The 23,505-nt window shown below is 38.6% G+C and overlaps 1 protein-coding gene across 5 annotated transcripts in view; it reads right to left on the bottom strand.

Moving 5' to 3' along the window:
- Positions 1-23,505, bottom strand: part of SCAI (suppressor of cancer cell invasion) — a 116,745-nt gene that overhangs the window by 17,326 nt on the left and 75,914 nt on the right. For 4 of the 5 annotated variants that reach the window (XM_027966450.2, XM_042245707.2, XM_060411811.1 and 1 more), the window contains 10 exons: positions 23,309-23,407; positions 23,003-23,155; positions 21,995-22,096; positions 21,309-21,410; positions 19,930-20,008; positions 18,097-18,196; positions 16,014-16,095; positions 4,034-4,106; positions 1,193-1,366; positions 903-1,003 (listed from right to left, as the gene is read on the bottom strand). In XM_027966450.2, the coding sequence (XP_027822251.1) occupies positions 903-1,003; positions 1,193-1,366; positions 4,034-4,106; positions 16,014-16,095; positions 18,097-18,196; positions 19,930-20,008; positions 21,309-21,410; positions 21,995-22,096; positions 23,003-23,155; positions 23,309-23,407 (1,065 nt within the window). Of the gene's footprint in view, positions 1-902; positions 1,004-1,192; positions 1,367-3,161; positions 3,304-4,033; positions 4,107-16,013; positions 16,096-18,096; positions 18,197-19,929; positions 20,009-21,308; positions 21,411-21,994; positions 22,097-23,002; positions 23,156-23,308; positions 23,408-23,505 lie in introns of those variants that run through there. The other variant, XR_006059083.2, reaches the window with a different exon arrangement.

Here is a 23,505-nt window from a genome sequence, read left to right as displayed (position 1 = left end):
CCATGGACTGCATAACACCAGGCTTCCCTGTCCTTCACCATCTCCTGGAGCTTGCTCAAACTCATGTCCATTGAGTTGGTGATGCCATTCAACCATCTCTTCCTCTTTCGTCCCCTTCTCCTTTTGCCTTCAATCTTTCCCAGCATCAAGGTCTTTTCCAATGAGTTGGCTCTTCGTATCAGGTGGCCAGTTTTGGAGCTTAAGCTTCAGCATTAGTCTTTCCAATGAATATTCAGGGTTGATTTCCTTTAGGATTGGCTGGTAGGATCTCCCTGCAGTTCAAGGGACTCTCAAAGTCTTCTCCAGCACCACAGTTAGAAAGCATCAATTCTTCAGTGCTCAGCCTTCTGTATGGCTCAACTCTCACGTCCATACATGACCACTGGAAACAGCAACTCTTACACACGGCTAGTGCAAGCGTGGACTGTACAGCCAGGCCTTTAACTAGTAAGGCTGAATACACCTGTACTGTCTGACCCTGTAATCTACTCCTAGGTACGTTCCCCAGAGAAAATCTGTATGTGTGCCAGGTAACTGATGGAAGATTTCACAGTGGCATCATTTTTAACAATAACAAACCAGACACAACCCAAAGGGCCATTATCAGAAGATAATGAGTGACATGTGACAAAACTATAATGACAATTACAAAATTCAGGGTTTTAGCTTCATTTGAGAGGGAGATAAGATCAGGAAGGCCCATTGAGGGGCCTCAAAAGTAACGAAAACTTTCTGCTTCTTAAACTGAGTGGCAGATACTCAGATGTGCCTGATACTGTTCATCTTCATACCTTACATATTAATGTATGAATATTATTTTGGATCTATTCAAAGTTTACTTAATGCAGGTAAAACATGATTCTTAAACACCTAAAATGGCAAGATTGATCTTGTTTGCCTACCCGAAAAATCTTGTGCATCCTCATGGTGGCTGAACAAAAGATAAACCTTGTGAGAAGCAAGCGAAGAAATTCATCTCCAAAAAACTGGAGAAATGCCTGATCTGCAAAGAGGAGAAAAGTGATAGTAAAAGGATACTTAAGTGGAAAATACATTTCAAAAGGGAAGACACGTTCAGGAAAACCTTCTCAACTTTCCTACCTTCAACAAATACCATTACATCAAACAATTTAAACAATTTTAAACCAGGATAGTACATTTTGTTAAGTGTGCAGTTATAGTAGTAGGGTACCTATTGAACGTGAATGGGTCAGTAGCTGGGCAATGTCGCGGTTGATTTTTCGAAGATATTCTTGACACTTTTCCCATAGGCCTCTACGCATGCTTGACAGTCCAGAGACAAATAGGAAGGCCATTAGAGGATTGTTCAAAAAGAGAGTGAACAGGCTACCTCGTTGAGATTGATCTGCAATAACAAACATGTTAAATATATAGAAAACAGTTTCACAAAAGAGAGGCATTTGAGGAACATTTTAATATATATGTATAAAATTAATGTTAATTATAATAATGTTAACATTAATAATATTATATATAACATTCATAATATATATATGAATATCATTAAATTATAATTCAGCCAGGTAGATCTGGCTTAGAACTACAAAAGCAAAACCCAGGTATATTGCTTTCTGCTGAACAAACTTAAGATAGAGCCTCATCAACTTAAGAGAAATGGAAAATAAACATATTCCTTTGCTTTTTGCCCTCCAGCTAACAACTTCCATGCAAATATGGTAAGCGCTAGATCATGGGCAGCTCCTGATGGAACCCTCTGAGGAGCACTAGAGCTGCCAGCCACCTTCATTCTCCTTTGTTAGTTGCTCTTTCTTTACCTATCCCATAAACATCAGTATTTTCTCTCTCCACATTGTTGATGTCCCCTATGCACATGACTTTGGTTATCACTTATGTGCCTACTAAGTCAGAGTTCTCTAGCTGCAGCCTAACTGAGCTCCTTAGGTCCAGAATGGCACTGTTCCACAGCAGCCACCAGGCACTTCAAAACAGTGTCCAAACTGACACACACTGTGAAGTGTAAAATATACATGGGATTTCAAAGCCTCAGTACAAAAAGATTCATCGTTAACCTTAATTTCACCTGTTTGTCTCTAAAGACTTTAAAAAAAGGTATTTCTAGTAGCTACTAGAAAACTTAAAATCATACGTGTGATTCCTATATTTCTACTGGACTCAGTAGCCCCTGATTATGACATTTAATGTAACTCTCAAAGGTAACCTCAAACTCAACACGTTAAACTTGAGACTTGAAGCAGATTCTTTCCCATTTGTTCTCTTACAAATCTTATCCAGGATCATCATTGCTACCATCACCTAAGCCAGAAACCTGGAAGTCCATGCTTCCCTCCTCTCCTTGATTCCCTCATCCTGTCCATCACCAAGTCCTCTTGGTTCTCTGGAACGGTTATCTTCTGGAGCCAGCTAATAAGCCATTGTCTTTAATCTGGCCACCATCATCTCCCCATTTTCATCAAACCTCCTCTCCAATTCATTATTCATATGCTCACATGCTATTTCTTTGCTAGAACACTCTTATTCAACCATATTTCACTCCTATCTACCTGTCTAATTTTACGCATCCTTCAACTCCACTTGAGACATCATTTCAACCACTTTCATAGTACAAAAGATAGGATTCTGGACTAAGACACGTTAAGGGCACATATTTAAATTAAGCACATTATAATAACGACAATAGTTAACACATATTGACTACTTACTGTGTACTCAGAATTCTTTAAGGAGGTAGGTACTATTATTATCTCCATTTATTAGGAAAGACACTGAGGCACAGAATGCCTGAGGAGCTTCCCAAGGTCACACAGCTCGTAGGGGGCAGAGTTGGGATTCAAATATGATCAATTTGCCTCTAGAATCTGTGTTTTTACCCTCTTCACAATAAACCCTTTCTGATTAAATAATCATGGTATTAACCCATTTGTTCATGCAATTTAAAATAAAGCTGTTTCATCATAGGAAAAAACTGACAGCAAAAAGTACTCGCCATTGGAAGGGGCTTACATTTCTTCAGAAATGGTAAGAAACAGGTTAACCAAGTCCTCAAAGCGGGAGAGCTTTACCGTTGTTTGAAGGTAAGTTCTATCCCTTAGTGATCTGTCTTCTAGATACATGAACTTAGTGTTTCTACACGCTCTTCTCTGTGAAATAGCAGAACTTACCTTAAAACAACGGTGAAAAGTCTCCAGCTTCTCTCGGGCATTCAAATGCTGACCATCACCTCCTGTGTCAAACTATATCAGCAGACAGGACTTCTGGCTGGGAAGTAGCAGTAAAATGCCATCCCCCACAGAGACACCAGCACTGTTCACGGTTAGGAAGATAGTGAAACAGTGACAAGTACTGCTAAAACAGGAGTAAGGTTTGTTTAGTATTTTACCTAGTTTAATGACTAGGTGTTAGAATCAGATTTTGTGTGTTGCTTACTGAGGACAAATTATTCAAGACAAAAAAATTTTCATTTCTCAGCCACTTGAGAAACCGCACAACACTGACCTGTCTCTCTGGCACACTGAGAAGAGGTTTTTTTAATGTCAAAAATACAGTGATGTAAAAATGTGAATAAAAGAAACCTTTTAAGTTGTGCCAGCTAGGTTATCCTAATCCCTTGGGCATGGATTAAGAGGTGTCCTAGACCAGATTTCTCATGGTCTTAAAAGATACTTAAAATATAGAGCCAGACATAGAAGAAATCATACTATGTGGATGAAGACAAGCACACCTATAAAACGAATTTTAATATTCACAAATCTTAAGTTCCCCAATAGCAAGGGAACCAAAACCACTCTCTTCTCAAGGACGTTTTATCATTTCTTTTAGACCTATCTCAAGGCCTAACTGTAGCCCATTCAGGAAGTCTGATTGTTGGCAAGTCTTCGTGGTTTATTTCAGACTGATACTTGCCACATTAAACACTATAAACCTAAAACTGACCACTATAGATGGGGGAGACAAAGATCAGATCAGTATTATTCAAAATGAAGACATAATTGATTTGTGACCTATGGATATAACAGGGAATGAAAGAACATACCTTGTAAAGCTTTTGGATAGGCTGTAGGAGAAAGCAAGCAGACTAGTGGCTGTCCAAATAAGTTTGTGAAATTCTGTAATGTAGAAGAATTTAAAACTTTCATTAAAGATTTGACCAATGACAGTTACTCAGTAATTTTCCAAAGCATATCACTAGTGTATAGATCAGGTTCTTTTACTCATAAGTAGATGCAGAAATATCAGTAATGGCTCAAGAGGCTGTCATTCAAGTATAACTAACGTGCATAATAGGCTTTCTTAAAATGGTGACATTCATTAAGTGAACTATTGATTTTTAAAGGCACACACATGGTTGCAGTGTTACAGGGAGAGGTCGCTTGGCTGTTTAAGAGGCCACTCCACTGAGCAGCACACCTAGGATTTACAAGGGCAGATTTGCCAAGATCTAGGAACTGGCTCTCAGCCTCACAGGCTGTAAAACCTGACTTACAGGTATGTGAAGGCTGGGTTCGTCTCTCGCTGTGAATCATGTTAATAGATCGTACAGAATGATGCATAAAACCAGAAGGTCAATGGGTTAATTTATGGTGAGAATTAAACTGACGCTCACTACTCCTGCATGATTAATCCTGTCCTTTCCATAAAGGCAGAGCTACATGAGAAGTAAAATCATAAACTGTGTGGTAAAGCAACAGAGATAAAACTCCTAGGAGTAAACTTAAGAAGTGAAAAAACACCAAAACAACTAAAAAACTACTTCTGAATGATAAACATGAAGACTTGAACAAACAGGAAGACATACTATGTTCTTAGAGGGAAACCCATTCTAAAGATATCATTATACTAATTTATTAAAATTTAAATCAACCTTAACAAAAATGGCCACAGATTTTTTTTTTCCCCCCGTACAATTCAAAGAAATTAGAAAGTGCATTTGGATAAGACACATTAGCCAGGAAATTTCTGAAAAAGAAGAGCAGGGGGACTTGCTTGGTGGTCCAGTGGTTAAGAATTCCTGAATAATGTGCTTCCATTGCTGGGGACACAAGATCAATCCCTGGCTGAAGAACTAAGATCCCATGTGCAATGTGACGTGGTCAAAAAATAAATAAAAATGAAGCTAAAAAGAGTAAAGGGGGGAAACTAGACTTATCAGATATTAAAACATATTTTAAAACCTCAGTAATTAAAAGTAAGTGCCTTAGCATAAAAAGGAGGCAGAAAAACCAATGGAAGAAAATGAAGAGTTCAGAATTAGACCCCGAAATAGATGAGGCTTAAGGATATATTATAAGGATGGTGGTTTGGCACTGGCAGGAAAAACTGACATCTATCTAGAAAACTCCATACTTCATACCAAAATCAAGGATGAATTTCTAATATAATCAATTTAAATATAAAAAATTAAATAGCAACAGTGCTGAAAGAGAATATAAGAAAATAAGGGTAATTTCTCTAATCTAGAATATCTTCCTGATGGTTGTAGTTAAGACTGACAAACCCATTACAAAAACCAAAGGCTTGTGAATTGTAAAATACAGCATAAACTAAAGCAAAAGCCAGAAGATGAACTGGGGAAAATATCTGCAACTCACTTTGCAAAGGATTGATCTCCTTAATACAGAAAGAGCTTTTCCAAATCCATAAGAAAAAGACCACTGTTTCAACAGAAAAATGGGTCCAAGGTAACAGGGAATACAATATTGACTGATTTTCATATATGTAATCTCCTTTTTCAGATAAACTCTTTTGGCAGATGATTCTATTAGTAGGTGTATTTGCTGCTGTTCAATTGCTCAAGGTCATATAAATGTCTTCTGGCCTGTTATAGAATAAATTGGGTATTTCTGACATTTTACACTGCTCTAGAATTGTATAGATTATAAAAGTTTAAAAGAGCTTATTGGTGAACTCAACTTTACAACTTTAAAATAGTAAGTACATAGTACCTTTTCAAAGATCTCTTTTCTTCAATAGATACTCATTGGACCTACAAATTAGATACTGTTGTAGGTGCTAGGGGTATTGCAGTATGAAAAAACAAACCAAAACAAACAAAAAACAGATTAAAAAAAAATCCTGTCTTTCTGGAGCTGACATTTAGATGGGGGTGGAGGTGGCAGGTAGCGACCTGCAGTAAACAAAATAAATAAAGTTATATAACATTACGGAGGTTGACAAGTGCTACATATGCAAAGACAGCAGAGTACAGCTGGCAGTAAAGCAAAGATTCATAATCAGAATGTATTTCAATTCCAAATCAGCCATCTTCTGCCCTGGTTTTATCAGTAAAACGGGGTTAACAGAAATAACACATTGGGTTACAAGGGTTAAATGTATTAATATTTGTAAAGTGCTTAAAATAGCACATGGTAACAGAAGCTAACTGTTATGATTATGAGAAAAATAAAGATAGGTGACTAGAGTGCTGGGGAGGCATATAATTTTAAATAAGTGAAAGTGAAGTTGCTCAGTCATGTCCAACTCTTTGCAACCCCATGGACTGCAGCCTACCAGGTTCCTCTGTCCATGGGATTTTCCAGGCAAGAATGGGTTGGGGCAATCACAAAAAAGTGAACTAAAGTGGATAGGAAATGGGTGAATTTAATTCAGATGATCATTATATATACTACTGTAGGCAAGAATCTCTTAGAAGAAATGGAGTAGCCCTCATAGAGTCTGAAATGTAGTACTTGGGTGCAATCTCAAAAACAACAGAATGATCTTGATTTGCTTCCAAGGCAAACCATTCAATATCACAGTAATCCAAGTCTATTCCCCAACCACAAATGCAAAAAGCTGAAGTTGAATGGTTCTACGAAGACCTATTAAGACCTTCAAGAACTAACACCCAAAATGTATGTCCTTTTCATCATAGGGGACTGGAATGCAAAAGTAGGAAGTCAAGAGATACCTGGAGTAACAGGCAAGTTTGGCCTTGCAATACAAAATGAAGCAAGGCAAAGGCTAACAGTTTTGCCAAGAGAACGCACTGGTCATAACAAACACCCTCTTCCAACAATACAAGAGACAACTCTACACATGGACATCACCAGATAGTCAACACTGAAGTCAGATTGATTATATTCTTCACAGCCAAAGATCAAGAAGCTCTACACAGTCAGCAAAAACAAGACTGGGAGCTGACTGTAGCTCAGATCATGAATTCCTTATTGTGAAGTCAAGTGGGCCTTAGGAAGCATCATTATGAACAAAGCTAGTGAAGATGACAGAATTCCAGCTGAACTATTTCAAATACTAAAAGATGTTGTTCAACTGTTGCACTCAATATGCCAGCAAGTATGGAAAACTTGGTAGTGGCCACAAGACTGAAAAAGGTCAGTTTTCATTCCAATCCCAAAGAAGGGCTATGCCAAAGAATGTTCACACTACCACCCAATAGACTCATTTCGCAGGCTAGCAAGGTCATGCTCAAATTTCTCCAAGTGAGACGTCAACAGTTCATAAACTTAGAACTTTCAGATTTAGAAAAGGGAGAGGAACCAGAAATCAAATTGCCAACATCCACTGGATGACAGAAAAAGCAAGGGAATTCCAGAAAAACATACACTTCCGCTTCATTGACTACACTAGAGCCTTTGACTGTGTTGACAAACTGGCGAAAATTCTAAAGAGATAGAAATACCAGATCACCATATTTACCTTCTGAGAAGCAAAAGTTAAAACTGGGCATGAACAACTGACTCGTTCAAAATTGGGAAAGGAGTATATCAAGGCTGTATATTGTCATCCTGCTTATTTAACTTATATGCAGAGTACATCATGTGAAATGCCAGGCTGGGTGAAGCTCAAGCTGGAATCAAGATTGCTGGGAGAAATATCAATAATCTCAGATATGTAGATAACACCATCCTAACGACAGAAAGCAAAGAGGGAACTAAAGAGTTTCTTGTTGAAGGTGAAAGAGGAGAGTGAAAAAGCTGGATTAAAACTCAAACCTTCAAAAAACAAAGATCATGGCATCTGGTACTATCACTTCATGGCAAATAGATGGGGAAACAGTGGCAGACTTTATTTTCTTGGGCTCCAAATTCACTGCAGATGGTGACTGCAGCCATGAAATTAAAAGACCCTTGCTCCTTGAAAGAAAAGCTATGATGAAATAGACAATGTATTAAAAAGCAGAGACATCACTTTGCTGACAAAGGTCTATACAGTCAAAACTATGGTTTTTCCAGTAGTCATGTACAGATGTGAGAGTTGGACCATATAGAAGGATGAGCACCAAAGAATTAATGCTTTCGAACTGCGGTGTTGGAGAAGACTCTTGAGAGTCCCTTGGACTGCAAGGAGATCAAATCAGTCAATCCTAAAGGAAATCAACCCTGAATATTCACTGGAAGGACTGATGCTGAAGCTGAAGCTCCAATACTTTGGCCACCTGATGCAAAGAACTGATTCACTGGAAAAGACCCTGATGCTGGGAAAAATTGAAGGCAGGAGGAGAAGGGGACAAGAAAGGACAAGATGGTTGGATGGCATCATTGGCTCAATGGACATCAGTTTGAGCAACTCCAGAAGATGGTGAAGGACAGGGAAGCCTGGCGTGCTGTCGTTCATGGGGTCACAAAGAGTTGGACACAACTGAGCAACTGAACAACAACAAAATTACGGAAAGCTCTATTAAGAGGCTTCAGTTAATTAAACGCCTGGAAAACAAAAAGTGTTCTTTGGAAGAGGATTCACAGTTGAAGGAACAGAATACAAAGATCCTAAGCAGAAGACTGCCAGGTATGTTTGAGGAAGGGCAAGGTCTGTGTGGCTGAAGAGAACTGTGATAAGGAGACCACAAGAGAAGATCAGAGATGCATTTGGGGGGTGGGGGAGAAGCATGAGAGCAAAAAGTATGAAGCCTTTACCCTTAGTGAGATGAGGAGCCTCCAGAGTAGATAAGTGACATAATCTGATTTACAGGCACACCCTGCAGGGGAACAAGGGCAGGAGGAGGAAGCCTAGTTATGAGGCTACTGCATTAATTCAGGGGAGAGATGGTGGTGGCAGTGAAGGTAGTAAGATTCTGGGCATATTAGTTATAACCAAGAAACCATTCTGAAGTGGATGTGGGTGTGAGGCAAGGAAAAGTTCAGAATGAAACTAAGGATTTGGGCTCAGTTCAGTTCAGTCGCTCAGGTGTGTCCGACTCTTTGCAACCCCATGAATCGCAGCATGCCAGGCCTCCCTGTCCATCACCAACCCCCGGAGTTCACTCACACTCACATCCATCAAGTCAGTGATACCATCCAGCCATCTCATCCTCTGTCGTCCCCTTCTCCTCCTGCCCCCAATCCCTCCCAGCATCGGAGTCTTTTCCAGTGAGTCAACTCTTCGCATGAGGTGGCCAAAGTACTGGAGTTCCAGCTTTAGCATCATTCCTTCCAAAGAAATCCCAGGGTTGATCTCCTTCAGAATGGACTGGTTGGATCTTCTTGCAGTCCAAGGGACCCTCAAGAGTCTTCTCCAATACCACAGTTTAAAAGCATCAACTCTTCGGTGCTCAGCCATCTTCACAGTCCAACTCTCACATCCATACATGACCACAGGAAAAACCATAGCCTTGACTAGACGGTCCTTAGTCGGCAAAGTAATGTCTCTGCTTTTCAATATGCTATCTAGGTTGGTCATAACTTTTCTTCCAAGGAGTAAGCATCTTTTAATTTCATGGCTGCAGTCACTATCTGCAGTGATTTTGGAGCCCAAAAAAATAAAGTCTGACACTGTTTCTACAGTTTCCCCATCTATTTCCCATGAAGTGATGGGACCAGATGCCATGATCTTCGTTTTCTGAATGTTGAGCTTCAAGCCAACTTTTTCTCTCTCCACTTCCACTTTCATCAAGAGGCTTTTTAGTTCCTCTTCACTTTCTGCCATAAGGGTGGTGTCATCTGCATATCTGAGGTTATTGATATTTCTCCCGGCAATCTTGATTCCAGCTTGTGCTTCTTCCAGTCCAGCATTTCTCATGATGTACTCTGCAGAGAAGTTAAATAAGCAGGGTGACAATATACAGCCTTGACGCACTCCTTTTCCTATTTGGAACCAGTCTGCTGTTCCATGTCCAGTTCTAACTGTTGCTTCCTGACCTGCATACAGATTTCTCAAGAGGCAGGTCAGGTGGTCTGGTATTCCCATCTCTTGAAGAATTTTCCACAGTTTATTGTGATCCACACAATCAAAGGCTTTGGCATAGTCAGTAAGGACTATAGTCATTAACTGGTATGGGGAAGCTGGACACAGAAGAGGTCTAGAAACTGTCCTGGGCATGTCAGCTTTGCAATCTCTATTGGAGTCACCAATGAGACATGTGGAGTACGTAGATTATATTCAAGTCTGGGGTTAACTGAGAAAGATTTGGGCTGGTGATAGAAATGTGGAAATTGTCAGCACAGAGATAGTAATTAAAGTCATGAAACTACTAAGGGCATCTAAGGAGTCAGCTGTAGCTAGAAAAGAAGAACAAGGATGGGGCCCAGGGATACTCCAGTGATAGGTCAGAAAGATGAGGAAAAACCTGTAGAGGAGACTGAGAAAATAAGCTTGACACCAGGCCTTTAGGATTGATGCTCAAACTGAAGCTCCAATGCTTGGGCCACCTGATGTGAAGAGCCAACTCTTTGGGAAAGTTCCTGATGCTGGGAAAGACTGAAGGTAAGAGATGGGGGCAGCAGAGGATGAAATGGTTAGGTAACATCACTGACTCAATGGACATGAGTTTGAGCAAATTCCAGGAGATGGTGAACAACAGGGAAGCCTGGTGCGCTGCAGTCCATAGGGTCGCAGAGTCAGACACAACTTAGCAACTAAAGAACAACAAGGCCTCACCTGCCCTAAGGCAACTGAACCACTTGAACTTAGATTTTGAAGGCCTTACAGAGAAGGGGATAGAAGTCAGAGCTCAGGGTCTGTCTAAAATGACAGTCTAATAGAAAACCAGCCTTGCTAAACTGGAATCCCAAAGGGCTATACTCTTAGTCTATGTATGTATGTGAAAGTCGCTCAGTCGTGCCTGACTCTTTTTGACCCCATGGACTATAAAGTCCACGGAATTCACTGTTAGGGTGAGCGAAATCCAAATTTCACACTTTCCCTACCTGCCATGACCATGCCTCAACAGATCACAAGGAAAATTTTCCTGGTGCTGAGCAGAATAGAGAAAGAGCAAGCAAAGGAACCAAACAGCCCTAAGGGTTTTAACTACAAGCCAGCCCTCTTGCATGTTTGCAGCCCAAATTTATACCACCTAGGTAATCCCAAACACATAGTCCCCAAGCTGCGCCTCTGTAGCAGAAGCACATGCAGATCCTCTCTGGATGAAAATATCATCATTCTAGGGTTCAGCGAATTTATCACAGAGAATTTTAAGGATACAAGAATAATCTAATCAAAGATAATCAAGCATACTGGGATACAGAAACCGCAATGGGCATCTTTGGGCAGCAAAAGCAGATTTCAGGTGTAAGAATTACCAGATGGATAACAAATAATATGATAAGTAGGCCTATTAAGTTTAAAGAAATAAAGAAGAAACTTGAAAACAGAAAACAGGGAACTATAAAAAGGGCAATGAATCACTTGAAAAAAGAACCAACTAAAACTTTCTGAAATGAAAAATACCACAACTAATATAAAACGCAATAAATGAGTTTAATATCCAGGTTAGTCACAGCTGAAAAAAAAGGAATTTGTGAACTGAAAGCTAAATTGAAAGAAATCATCCAAGTTTCAGCCAGAGAAATGAAAAGATGGAAAATATAGGAGAGAGGTCAAGAGACGTGGATGACACAGTGAGAATGATGTATGTAAAATCAGGTCCAGAAAGAGATGAGAGAGAAGCCGAGCATGGCCAAGGTCTGAAGAGATAATGGCTAAGAATTTTCCAGCAGTAATGAAAAACTCTAACCTACAAATTCAAGAAGTCCAGCAACTCCCAACAGGTTAAATATAAAAGAAACAAAACCTAGATAACCACACAACACAAATGAGGCGATGGTCACACACAACACAAATGAGGTGATGTGGTAGCAAGGAGGAAATGGAGTGTGGCTGACTGTCAGAAGAAGTCTTATGTAATTTTGTGTGTATGCCTTCATAGACCACAGCAACGTACAGCTATCAGTCAAACACTTTAGGACAAAAACTGCTGAGATAAATATGACTGTTTTGACAAATGTATAAGTCATGCTCACTGGCAGGCATCCAGCTCTGTCATAAATAATTAAATACTCAAAGGATTTTCTTCTTCCAAAGTGGGGGAAAAAAAGCAGAACTGAAAGAAATGTTGGCCAAAATGATAGATGTTGTTTGTTTAACCCCACTAGTACTACATCACTACAGATGAGGCCTAGACCCTGATGGAAATTTGAGAGTCAACATGTGGGATACACTTGTTCTGTTAAGAGATCTTGGCGTTTCAATCCATCTCCTCTGAAACGAGACTCAGACTAGCATGAAAAGCACCTCTCTTTCTAAATGCAGAAACAGCCTGAGCGCTGAAATGAGCAAGACTGCTGGAGTCAATCAGGCGAGATATTTAAGCTCCATGGGCAGTTTCCTCAACTGTAAAATAAGGATAATGGTGCCTATCTTCAAATAATCATTCAACATACATTTACGAAGAATTTTTAAAGTATGAGGCACGGGGTACATAAAGATACATGTATAAGCAGATATTAATACAAACTCACACAGACTTCAAGGAGAACAGAGCATAACGCTAATAGATCTTTACATTCTGGGCAGAACAGTTGAGTCTGCTCCAGTGAGTATGACCCGATCAGGAAGAAAGACCTAAACATACTGACACCCGAAATGATTCAACGAAAAGGCCCAGCTAGATCAGCGGTCTCCAACCTTTTTGGCACCAGGGACCGATTTCGTAGAAGACCAGGGGTGCAGGGATAGTCTGGGGATAATTCAAGAGCATTACATTTATTGTGAAATTTATTTATAATTTTAATGCTGCTGATGATCTGACAGGAGGTACTGGTCCATGGCTCCTGAGCTAGATTGTCACACTGAGCAGCTCACTGTGATGACCCTGCCCACAACCTCAGAGATTCCAACCATTTTGCTAGCTTCCATTCTTAAATCTGATCAGAAAAGCAAAAATTGAGTCTCTAAAATGAAATGTGAAGGAAGAGCACTAGAAGCAAATCATAATGGAGGAGAGAGATACCATGCAGAGAGAACTTTTAAAATGATCCTTGACATTCTCAAAGGAAAGACAGCGTATTTCAACCAGGATAAAAACCAATTATATATGTGCATGTATATGTTTCACACACACCCGTCCATGTCTTCATGAAAGAAACATCCAGAAAACAAATGAAAAGCTCAATAAAAGGTTTAGAAGATAAAGGCGAAGGAATTTCCTAAAGAGCAAGACTGGAAGTTGGAAAATAACAGGCAAAAAAAATCTAAGGACTAGACCAGAAGGTCCAAAACTTGAATGACAGAAATTCTCAAAAGAAGAAAACAGAGGGGAGGAAATCACTGAAAAACTCAAGAAAATGCGCAGAATTTCCAGACTGAAAGGACTCATGAACTACATGCCAAGTACCACAGTTAAAAGTAAAGCCAGACCAGGGCACTCTGTTAAGTTCAAAACACTAGTGACAAAGAGAAGAGCCTGTATGTTTCCAGGGACTGAACAAAGGTCAGATGAAAGATCCAGAATTAGAATGCTTTGTACTTCTTAAGAAATATTAGGGGAAAAAAAGAAAGAAATACTAGAAATATTGAAGATAGAAAACAATGCAACAGTGCTTCCCAGATTCTGAAGGGAAATAACTTCTGACACCAAAACCATCATTCAGGTGTGAGGGTAAATCAAAGACATTTGCAGAAGTATGAGACTTCGATTGTTTTATCTCATATTCATCCTTTCCCAGAAGGCTGGATTTTGCTAGAGATGCTGCACCAAAATGAAAGAATAAACCAAATGAGACAGTAATAGAGTGTCCAAGAGGAAGATAGGGGATTCAGGAAACAGGGGATCCAATATAAAAGAGAGAGAAAGAATTCCCAGAATAATAATAAGAGATTCTGGAATGAGAGCTGTATAGTATGTGTAGAGGGCACCAGTCCAGAGGCTCTGGGAGGTAATTTGTCCCAGAGATAAAATGATGCATCTGAACAACAGGAAAGATTAGACGACTGGTGAGGAGCTTGGGGTTGAATTTGTGATAAGTTCAGGGGGAAAAAAAAAAACAATAAGGAGCAAAGATAATATTATTTGCTCCAGGCAAAGTAGAAAGTTGCACAGGAAAGAAAAACTTTACTGTGTGGCTTAGCTGTTAAAACCATTGTACAGGACTTTCCAGGCAGTCCATTGGTTAAGACTCTGATTTGCCCACCGCATACGGGCTCCCCATTTCATTTCTAATGATCAGTTTGTTCTCAATAATTTAATTTTTTAGAGGAGTAATAGTGCATGTGCCATCAACACCAAACAAACACAAAAATCTTTCCATTATTCCACTGTTATCCTGAGGCTCAGGGTATAGAAATCTAGAATTAAATCATGATATATAATTCCAATTATGCGCAGTGGTGTTTTTTAACAATCAACATCCCATACTCATTCTACATCCAAACGACACTGGAAAGAACAGGTACATAACATGAATGACATTCTTGAGATTATAAAAGACGGTATCAAATAATGTCCAATTAAATTAAGTAGAAATTAACAGACTGCTAAAATACTTGTAATGCACACTAAATCATAGTAAGCAATTCACTTGATCTGGTGCATCAACATACTGTGTTACATCATTAAACAGAAGCAAATGACTCCTTTTCATTGACAAAGACACAGAACACTTTTTTGAACACTGTGAAGACACAAAATGCCTGGACTCCTCTGGCTTATATGTTTAATTGGGGTAGCGAATAAACCTTTTCCTTCAGCAACTTACCGCTCTCTCAAAAAGATTAAAAAAATGACAACAGCACACACAGGATTTAAGAAAGTACACAGCTAAGTTTCCTAAAAATCAAAAGCTGTAATGTTAAACTGGACAAAATGGGTGGCAGGAAACATGCTGAACAACTTAGGGTGGATTGGATGCTCCTGGAATTCAGACTTTAGAAAGTGAAACTAAGCATGAAAATTCGATGGAAACATATGCACTGGGCCAGTTTTCTTGGCTAGCAGACATTTCTACTGCTCTTCTGATATAAACCTATTAATGTTTGCGTCTCCATTTATTTATATGAACACCCACAAAAGAAATAACTTTAATTGGCTTATCAGTGTTTCTAGCATATTTCTGAGCATACTGACCACTAATGAAATATTTGAACTACATAGACTCCAAAAACTCTTGTTTTCATTTTCCTATAAAATACTATAGTTTGAATTATAACATCCAACTTTAAAGGGTCTTGCTGCTGCCATTCTTTACACAACCACTGAAAATCTGTTTCAATAGCAAAATATAAAACATGGAATTTTCACATTTGGTCCCTCTACTTATTTCAGCATCATTTCAGGGTCATCATTTTTCACTTAATGTCACAAATTTAAAAAAAAAATTAAGTGCATCTAAAACAATTTGTGTAGATATTCAATGACTGTAACTACATTACATGGGATAGAAATTTCATTTAAACTAGAGTAGCTCAGTGTGTAGAGGGGAAAAAGTATGAAAACTGGAAAAGAAAATTTGCCCATATACTTCCACCTCTATAAAAGAAAATATTCTGCGTTATATAACAAAAATAAACCTCCCACCAGAGATCTTGGAAATCTTGAATATTTTTTTCCTGCAGGAGGATTTATTATTTTCCACTGAGTGTCCATTCATGCGTTTTCTTCTTGTTTCTAGTCATAGCACCAGATCCTGACTAGCATGCACAACCTCAAAAGAAAAGAAAGACTAAATACAAATTGTGTAAAATTAAATAAAATAAAGCAAAATAAAAAGGCACACGTTCAGGTTGGTTACCTCGGGGTGGTGCTGTAGCGTCTAATGTGCGATGGAGTGCGCAGAACTTACCTTGTAAGCAACACTGTTGGATGAATCCACAATGATGAATAGCGGCTTCCTTGTGAAGGGGTAGAGATCTCCAGGATGGAGGCTGGGAAAACAACAACGACGGTAACAATGAATGACTGTATAACTCTATCGGCCGAGCCTCAGAAATCTTATTCTTCAGTTTGGTCTACTCACATCTCTTTTTCATCACAGCACTGAGAGAAAAACAAAGGTTAACTAAGCAGAAGACCAAAAAAGTCTGTATTTATTGGGGTAGACAAGTGAGCAGTTTTATTTTGGGGGAAAAAGAAAAAAAAAAACCAAGACATAATAATTATTCAAGAATATTCAAGCTAGGGACTTCCCTGGTGGTCCATTGGTTAAGAATCTGCCTTCCCATGCAGAGGACGTGGCTTTGACCCCTGGTCAAAGAACTAAAATCCCACATGCCACAGGTCAGCTAAGCCCTTGTGCTACAACTGCTGAGCCTGCCCGCTAGAGCCCATGAGCCATGACCAGGGAGACGCCTAAGTCTCACAATGAACACTTCAGCATGCTGTAAGAAGACCTGGCACCGCCAAACGAGTAATAAATAAATGTTTTTTAGAAGAGAATATGCAAGCTGAAGAGAAGTCTATATATTTAGAGATGGATTAAACACACATGAAAATCTCAGAGGGCAGCATTTAGGGACTTATCTAGTATTTTAAAAGGTTCCTCCTAAGAACAGGTGAAAGTGAAAGTGAAGTCGCTCAGTTGTGTCCTACTCTTTGCGACCCCATGGACTGTAGCCTATCAGGCTCCTCAGTCCATGGAATTTTCCAGGCAAGAGTACTGGAGTGGGTTGCCATTTAACACAACCAGATTTCTATTTCAATGAGTCTTTTAAAATCCATATCCAATTTAAATATTTTTCATGTTTTAAGCCACCGGTCCCCAAACTCTGGGATCTAATGCCTAATGATCTGAGTTGGAGCTGATATAATAATAATAGAAATAAAGTGTACAATGAATGTAATACGCTTGAATCATCCAAAAACCATCTCCTCCACCTCGTGCCATGGAAAAATTGTCTTCCACAAAACCTGTCCCTAGTGCTGAAAAGGTTTGGGACGGCTATTTTAAGCTATATCTCAATTTTGCAGACGGTAAGTGAGGGCTCCCCTCTTATTGTTGCCTACATTTCCTCTGAACATCTGCATCGGAATCAGCTGGGGTGCTTGTTATAGATACAGATTCACTGGTCCACAGAAGAACTACTGGACCCAAAGTCCAGTAACATGCATTTGAGGATCACTTCTTAAGATCACAATATTGGTGTGCATGCTCTTTCCCAGGGTTAGTGGACAATGCATGTATGTGAATAAATATTAATGTAAATATACAAAATGATGTGTCAATGAGCAGTAACATCAAACCCCAAGATATCTCAAATACAGGTTTTTCTAATATATATCACTTACAAGTAAGGTCAACTATAGCACTAACACATGGCTTGGGGAATCTTTCACTATTACATGTATAATAATTGAAACATTTCCTTCCTCTGCCCTTTAATTTGAAGAGCTATGTTTTTATGTAAAGTGTTATTAGAAATGCAGTTTCAAGCAAGGTAGTTTCCTCTATAATAAAATTGCTATCTCTCAGCTAGAGAAATCCTAGAGCTACAAACAGCCCAAGCAGTGAATGTGTTGAGCAAACTTTCATGGATGAAATTTACCTGAAATCATACAGCTAACTTCAGTTTTGTTGTATTATACCAACAGAACCTTGTATTAAAATGTTTATGTTGATATTAACATGCATCATGTCCTGAGTTATTATTTATGTACTTATCTATTGCCTCCTCCAACTTGAATGAACAGATCTCCAGGGACATAATGGTGCCTGACATGTAACAGATACTCAATAAAAATTTTTTAAGTATAAGCCAACAATTCTAAACATCTAAGGTAGTCAGAGCCTGAAATATTGCTGGAATCCAGATAAGTGTTATGAACAGTTGTCTCAGGGGACATTTCTAGTACTAGAAAATAGTCCCCACTTCACTTAACATAAGATATAACTTTAATTTTTATAATAGGAAAGACACCAGAATACATACCAATGCATTTCCTTGTGGGACTGATTTCGTTTGTGGATGGCATCTCCATTTATAATATCTCGGTTACTATTAGTAAGTACCCCTCCAAAATCATAAGGACCTATAAAAACAGAAGGGAAGAATCCTAGACTTCAGTTGAAGAGTAACACTAACATGATGTTCAAATACAAAGGTACCAGGTGAATTTCTCACTGATACAAGTGGAAGATAATTTAAAAATTTTTTTATTAATTTAAAATTGAACACTTCAGTTAACACAGAATTTAAATATTTCAGCATGTTGCCTGTTTCAGCATTTTAAAAGATCATTGTCATTAGTTCTTCAGATAATAATGAGAAACAAAACAAAAATCTACTGTATCCCATTATTCTGGGTTAAAAAAAAGGGGGGATGGAGATCTGGGATGTTCAAAATGATCTTTTCATTTTAAGCAAAATTAAAATCTCAAGTTCAACAAATAAAATTACTTAGATAAAAGAGTTGCAGAATGAAGTCCTAATGATTTTTTAAAATATAATTTTAGGGCTTCCCTGGTGGCTCAGACAGTAAAGACTGCCTGCAGCATGGGAGACCAAGGTTCAGTGATTTCTTAATTTTAAGTGAGTCACTAATTGTAAAAAATGTAGTGACTTGAAATAAGACTTGAAAATTCTCATTGACAAAAACTTCATGTAAGAAAAGAACTATCAAATATCAGTGTAGGGGAAAAATCCATTATCATTACTATTTTATCAACCACTGTAATTCCAGTTCAGGAATTAGCCTTTTCCCACTGGTGCTATCAGTTAGTTAAACTCTTGTGTAAATGGAACAGCAACTATGAGATGTAAGAAATAAATCTCTCTCAAAGGCCCATTCAGTTAGTACCTACTGTACTTTGAAAAAAGTAAAACAAGAGATATCAACATGTTAGGTGGGGGTGCAGAATATTTGATTTAATACCATGTTATAAGACATGGAAATAATTATTTACAAATAAAATCACTAACTTTATTACCAAAAAATTAGTTCATGATTTTGCAACACTTTTAATATTCATGTTATGCTTTATCCCTTAAAAAACTACTGCAGTGAAAAGATTGAGATTTATTTTGTTTTGTTTTCATTTTAACACTTTAAGAGGATCTGTAGGTCATGCAAGGAAGATGGCAGGGACATGCATTGTATAAAGGAATGCAAATTTCAACAAACAAATGAGGAGGAAAATGCTAAGGATGTTAAGAAAAAAATTTCTGTCCAGATAAAGATTTAACTGCCTTGTTTACTTCCAATTTACTTATCAATTTTGACCAATTTCATATATTCTAAACTCATATGTTCTGGACCATTTCATGGTTTTATTCTGAAATAGCATCCCAAATTTCTACAGATTGAATTGGTAAGATCAAAGAAAGGACACAAAACAAAATCATGTCAAGGACTTGAACTTTCACAGGTACAAAAGTACACTGATTTCTACAAGACTGTCAGCCACAGTGAAGCCTCTGACCAGATTCTCTAACGCACAAAAGGCTCAGAAAAATTCAGTGATGTGAAGCAGTAATTGGTTAGTCCCTGTATAATATATATATGTGTTTGCTTTTAGCAAATTTGTTAGTAACATATGTATGCAGCATGTGAATTTACTGATGATTTTTTTAACTTCCATGAGTAAGACTTCAGCAAATAAAATAGGTATCTACAAGACTGCCAATTCAGCAAATAGACCAAGTTTCAAATTTGGGAGCCTCTCTAGAAAGCGTGAGATGGTTCGTGGGCTATGGGCCATCGCCTTGTAGAAAATAAAGAGAATTCAAGCCCTGCTCACAACAGGGAGCATTCCTTTATTGTACCTTCACTATCAGAACGACCTGTGGGGAAAACGCCAGTGGCTGACAGGTAAATCAGAAGCACGCTATTGGCAGGCAGCTCCTGAAATGGAAGAAAATCACACATACAAAACGACAAACAGAAAACAACAGTTTCATTGAAAGTTCGTGACATTTTACAGTTGTGAGGAGGGCTTCCCTGGAGGCTCACGGGTCAAGAATCCACCTGTCAATGCAAGAGACACAGGTTCGATCCCTGGTTTGGGAAGATTCCATGTGCAACTAAGCCCGGGGGCTTACTAAACCATTCAATCGGTAGTAGCGACGGGCGGTGTGTACAAAGGGCAGGGACTTAACGCAAGCTTATGACCCGTACTTACTGGGAATTCCTCGTTCATGGGGAATAACTGCAATCCCTGATCACCATCACTAATGGGGTTCAATGGGTTACCCACGCCTGCCAGCACCGGGTAGGCACATGCTGAGCCAGTCAGTGTAGTGCGTGTGCAGCCCCGGACATCTAAGGGCATCACAGACCTGTTATTGCTCAATTTCGGGTGGCTGAACGCCACTTGTCCCTCTAACCACAACTACTGGGCCCGTGCCCTCTAGAGCCTGTGCTCTGCACGAAGAAAAGTCACAGCAATGAGAAGCCCAAACACCACAACTAGACAGTAGCCCCTGCTCACTGCAAGTAGAGAAAAGTCCGTGCAACAACAAAGACACAGCACAGCCAAAAATAAACCCATAATCAAGCTGCGGGGAAAACGAGGACCTAATTTAACACACTATGGTCGTCTTCAAGAGAAAAATCATTCTTGTTACTTCCAACTTGCAATTGTCTACACAGCAGAGATTCATTATTAATCTATAACTACGGCCCAAAGTTTTACAGGTATTCTCTGTTTCAAAAACATCATTTAAAGAATGTTCTCTGAAAACTTAAATCGGAGACATAAAGATCCCAACTACAGGTCTAAAAGACAAGCTTCCGTCTGTGCCTTTCTATATATAAACTGAGCGGAATCCCCTATTCCGTGGTTCTTTCAGATGACCAAAATGTTTCCCAGAGTAGCCTGAATTTGGAACACACCTATACAGTCTGCTCCTGCTTTTCAGTTCTACATTGACTGTTAGGCCTAAAGCAGCTGAGTTAGAAAAATCCAGATGAAGTAGAATGGTAATTAATCAATATTCTCATTAATTAATGGTAGGGATCATTCCTAATGTCATATGCAATTTCTACTCCAAAAATAGCTATGATTAGGATATTCTAAAGGTAGTTTTCATTTTCATATTTCTCCTAAATTCTTGACTCAAATATTCGAGGGAAGAGTGACTCTCAGATTCCATTTAAGCCATATCTTTCCCTTACATAGTAAGAAGTACTGGATGATATATACCTTAAAAGATGCTGCTAAGAAAGTGTATAGTTGGCTGAAGGTTGGTTTGTAGAGCAGATACTTGTGGGGGTTTTCTCGCCTGGTAGGCTTGTCAGCTGATTCCTATATTTACACACAGAAAACAATGCAAACACAGTTGGTCTTCTGCATCCGTAGGTTCCGCATCCATGGATTCACCCCACCACAGATCAAAAATATTTGAAAAATATTTTCCAGGAAGTTCCAAAAATAAAAACTTGAATTTGCTGTGCACCAGCAACTACATACATAACATTTACATTGCATTTATAGCTATTTACATATAATTTACATTCTGTTAGATGTTATAAGTAATTTAGAGATGATTCAATGTATATGAGAGGATATGTATAGGTTATATGTAAACATTATGCAAAAACTTTACAGGAGGGACTTGAACATCTGAAAGTTTTGGTATCCAGAGGGTTCCTAGAACCAATGCCTCGTGGATACAGAGGAATGACTACAAAACGTACTTGACGCGTAGATTATCAATGCCTATTTTTACCCTCCTCTTTATCAAATATCTTTTTAAAAACTGTCATTATGCTGATGTTTCTCTCCTGTGTCTCATCAGAGTTCTTTATTCACACTTGTGGCATTTGGTGAATAATAGCATTCCATGAGGAGCAGAAGCAGCAAACTGCAAATGTAGGGAGAAAAATCACCTGCATTCCTGGTTTATTCATCTGGGAAGCTAAATTCATTGGCTCCCTTTCCAGGGCTTGTAACATCCGGAACATGTCAACAGTTAGTTCACTGAACTTAACCTGCAAGGAAAACAAGTCTGACCGTTAATGTAGTACACAGACCTTAAAGTGTTTAATCACATTGTTATTTTTGACTTTTATATGTACCTGATGACACTGGATATTTTATTCTCCAGCATTTTATTATGAAAAAATTTAAAAGACAGAAAGTTGAAAACAGTGACACCCAAATGCTCAATAGCCAGATTCTATAATGTTAACATTTCTTTATATTTGCTTTGTAACATCTTGCCCTATCTATTAATCCATCAATTTCCAGTTTTGTTTTGTTTGTTTTTTTTGCACACCACACTGCATGAGGGATCTTTCCCAACCAGGTATTGAAGTGGAAATGCAGATCTTAACCACTTGGACCACCAGGGAAGTCCCTCCACAGGCAGATTTTTTTTTTTTCTTTTAAAAAGCAGTCATGTAAACACAGAGACCTGTATTATATCCCATAAAACATGCTGGCTGTTGGCAAAACAACGAGGCTGAAGTATGACCATGGCCCATTTTAAAATCACTTTATTACATTTTAGCACTACATAATGTTTAAGTCTGTATCCTGGGAATCCACTGGCAGTCCAGTGTTTAGGACTCAGCACTCTCACAGCCAAGGCCCTGATTTCAATCACTAGTTGGAGAACTAAGATTCTCACAAGCCACATGGCATGGCAAAAAAAAAACAAAAATAAACAAACAAAAAAAATTGTATCCTTTTTCATATTAAATAGTACTTCTACAGAACTTCATGTAGGCAAGGTTTTAATTTTGGCGGGGTTTGGGCGGTCTTGTGGGATTAAGATCTTCAACCAGGGATTGAATGGATGTTAGGATATTTACAAGGAAATCATAATTCTGTAACAATCAAAAGCGCTATTTTTTAAGGTGACTTTTAAGCATAATTCCTTCACAATTCTTTACCTGGTTATTACAATTACCAATGATGAGTGCATCAGCCAGAGACAACTGTCCCACAATCATGCCTTGTTCCAGCAATGGGGCTCCCGTTTCAGCAAGGCGATTAGATGTGATAACAATGGTATTATCATCATTTAATACCATTACAGGGTCCGCCTGGAGAACAAGCAATACTGTAAGTGGTTTATTGCCAAGACAAAACATCACTGTAATAAACTATTCCTTCTTTTTTACATATCCACATAATAAATATGTACACCACATATGCATTTACTTATATAATTCTGACAACCTTTCTTGTCAACTGACCTCAATGAAAGCTGCTACTTCTTGAAGTACCAGGTTCCATTCCACTTGATCTTCAGTATTAAAGCGGTGAGTATAATCTTCAATTTCATCTGACAGTTCCTGATTTCACAGTATCACAAAGGAAAAATGGTTATAGGAAAAAAAACATAAAATAGATGCCTATATTGTACTAAAATCCTGATGGAAACTGTTATAGT

The sequence above is a fragment of the Ovis aries genome, chromosome 3 (genome assembly GCF_016772045.2).
Source record: "Ovis aries strain OAR_USU_Benz2616 breed Rambouillet chromosome 3, ARS-UI_Ramb_v3.0, whole genome shotgun sequence".
NCBI classification, from domain to species: domain Eukaryota; kingdom Metazoa; phylum Chordata; class Mammalia; order Artiodactyla; family Bovidae; genus Ovis; species Ovis aries.
Note: the sequence above shows the minus strand (reverse complement) of the source record. Positions and strands in the feature narration are given on the sequence as shown.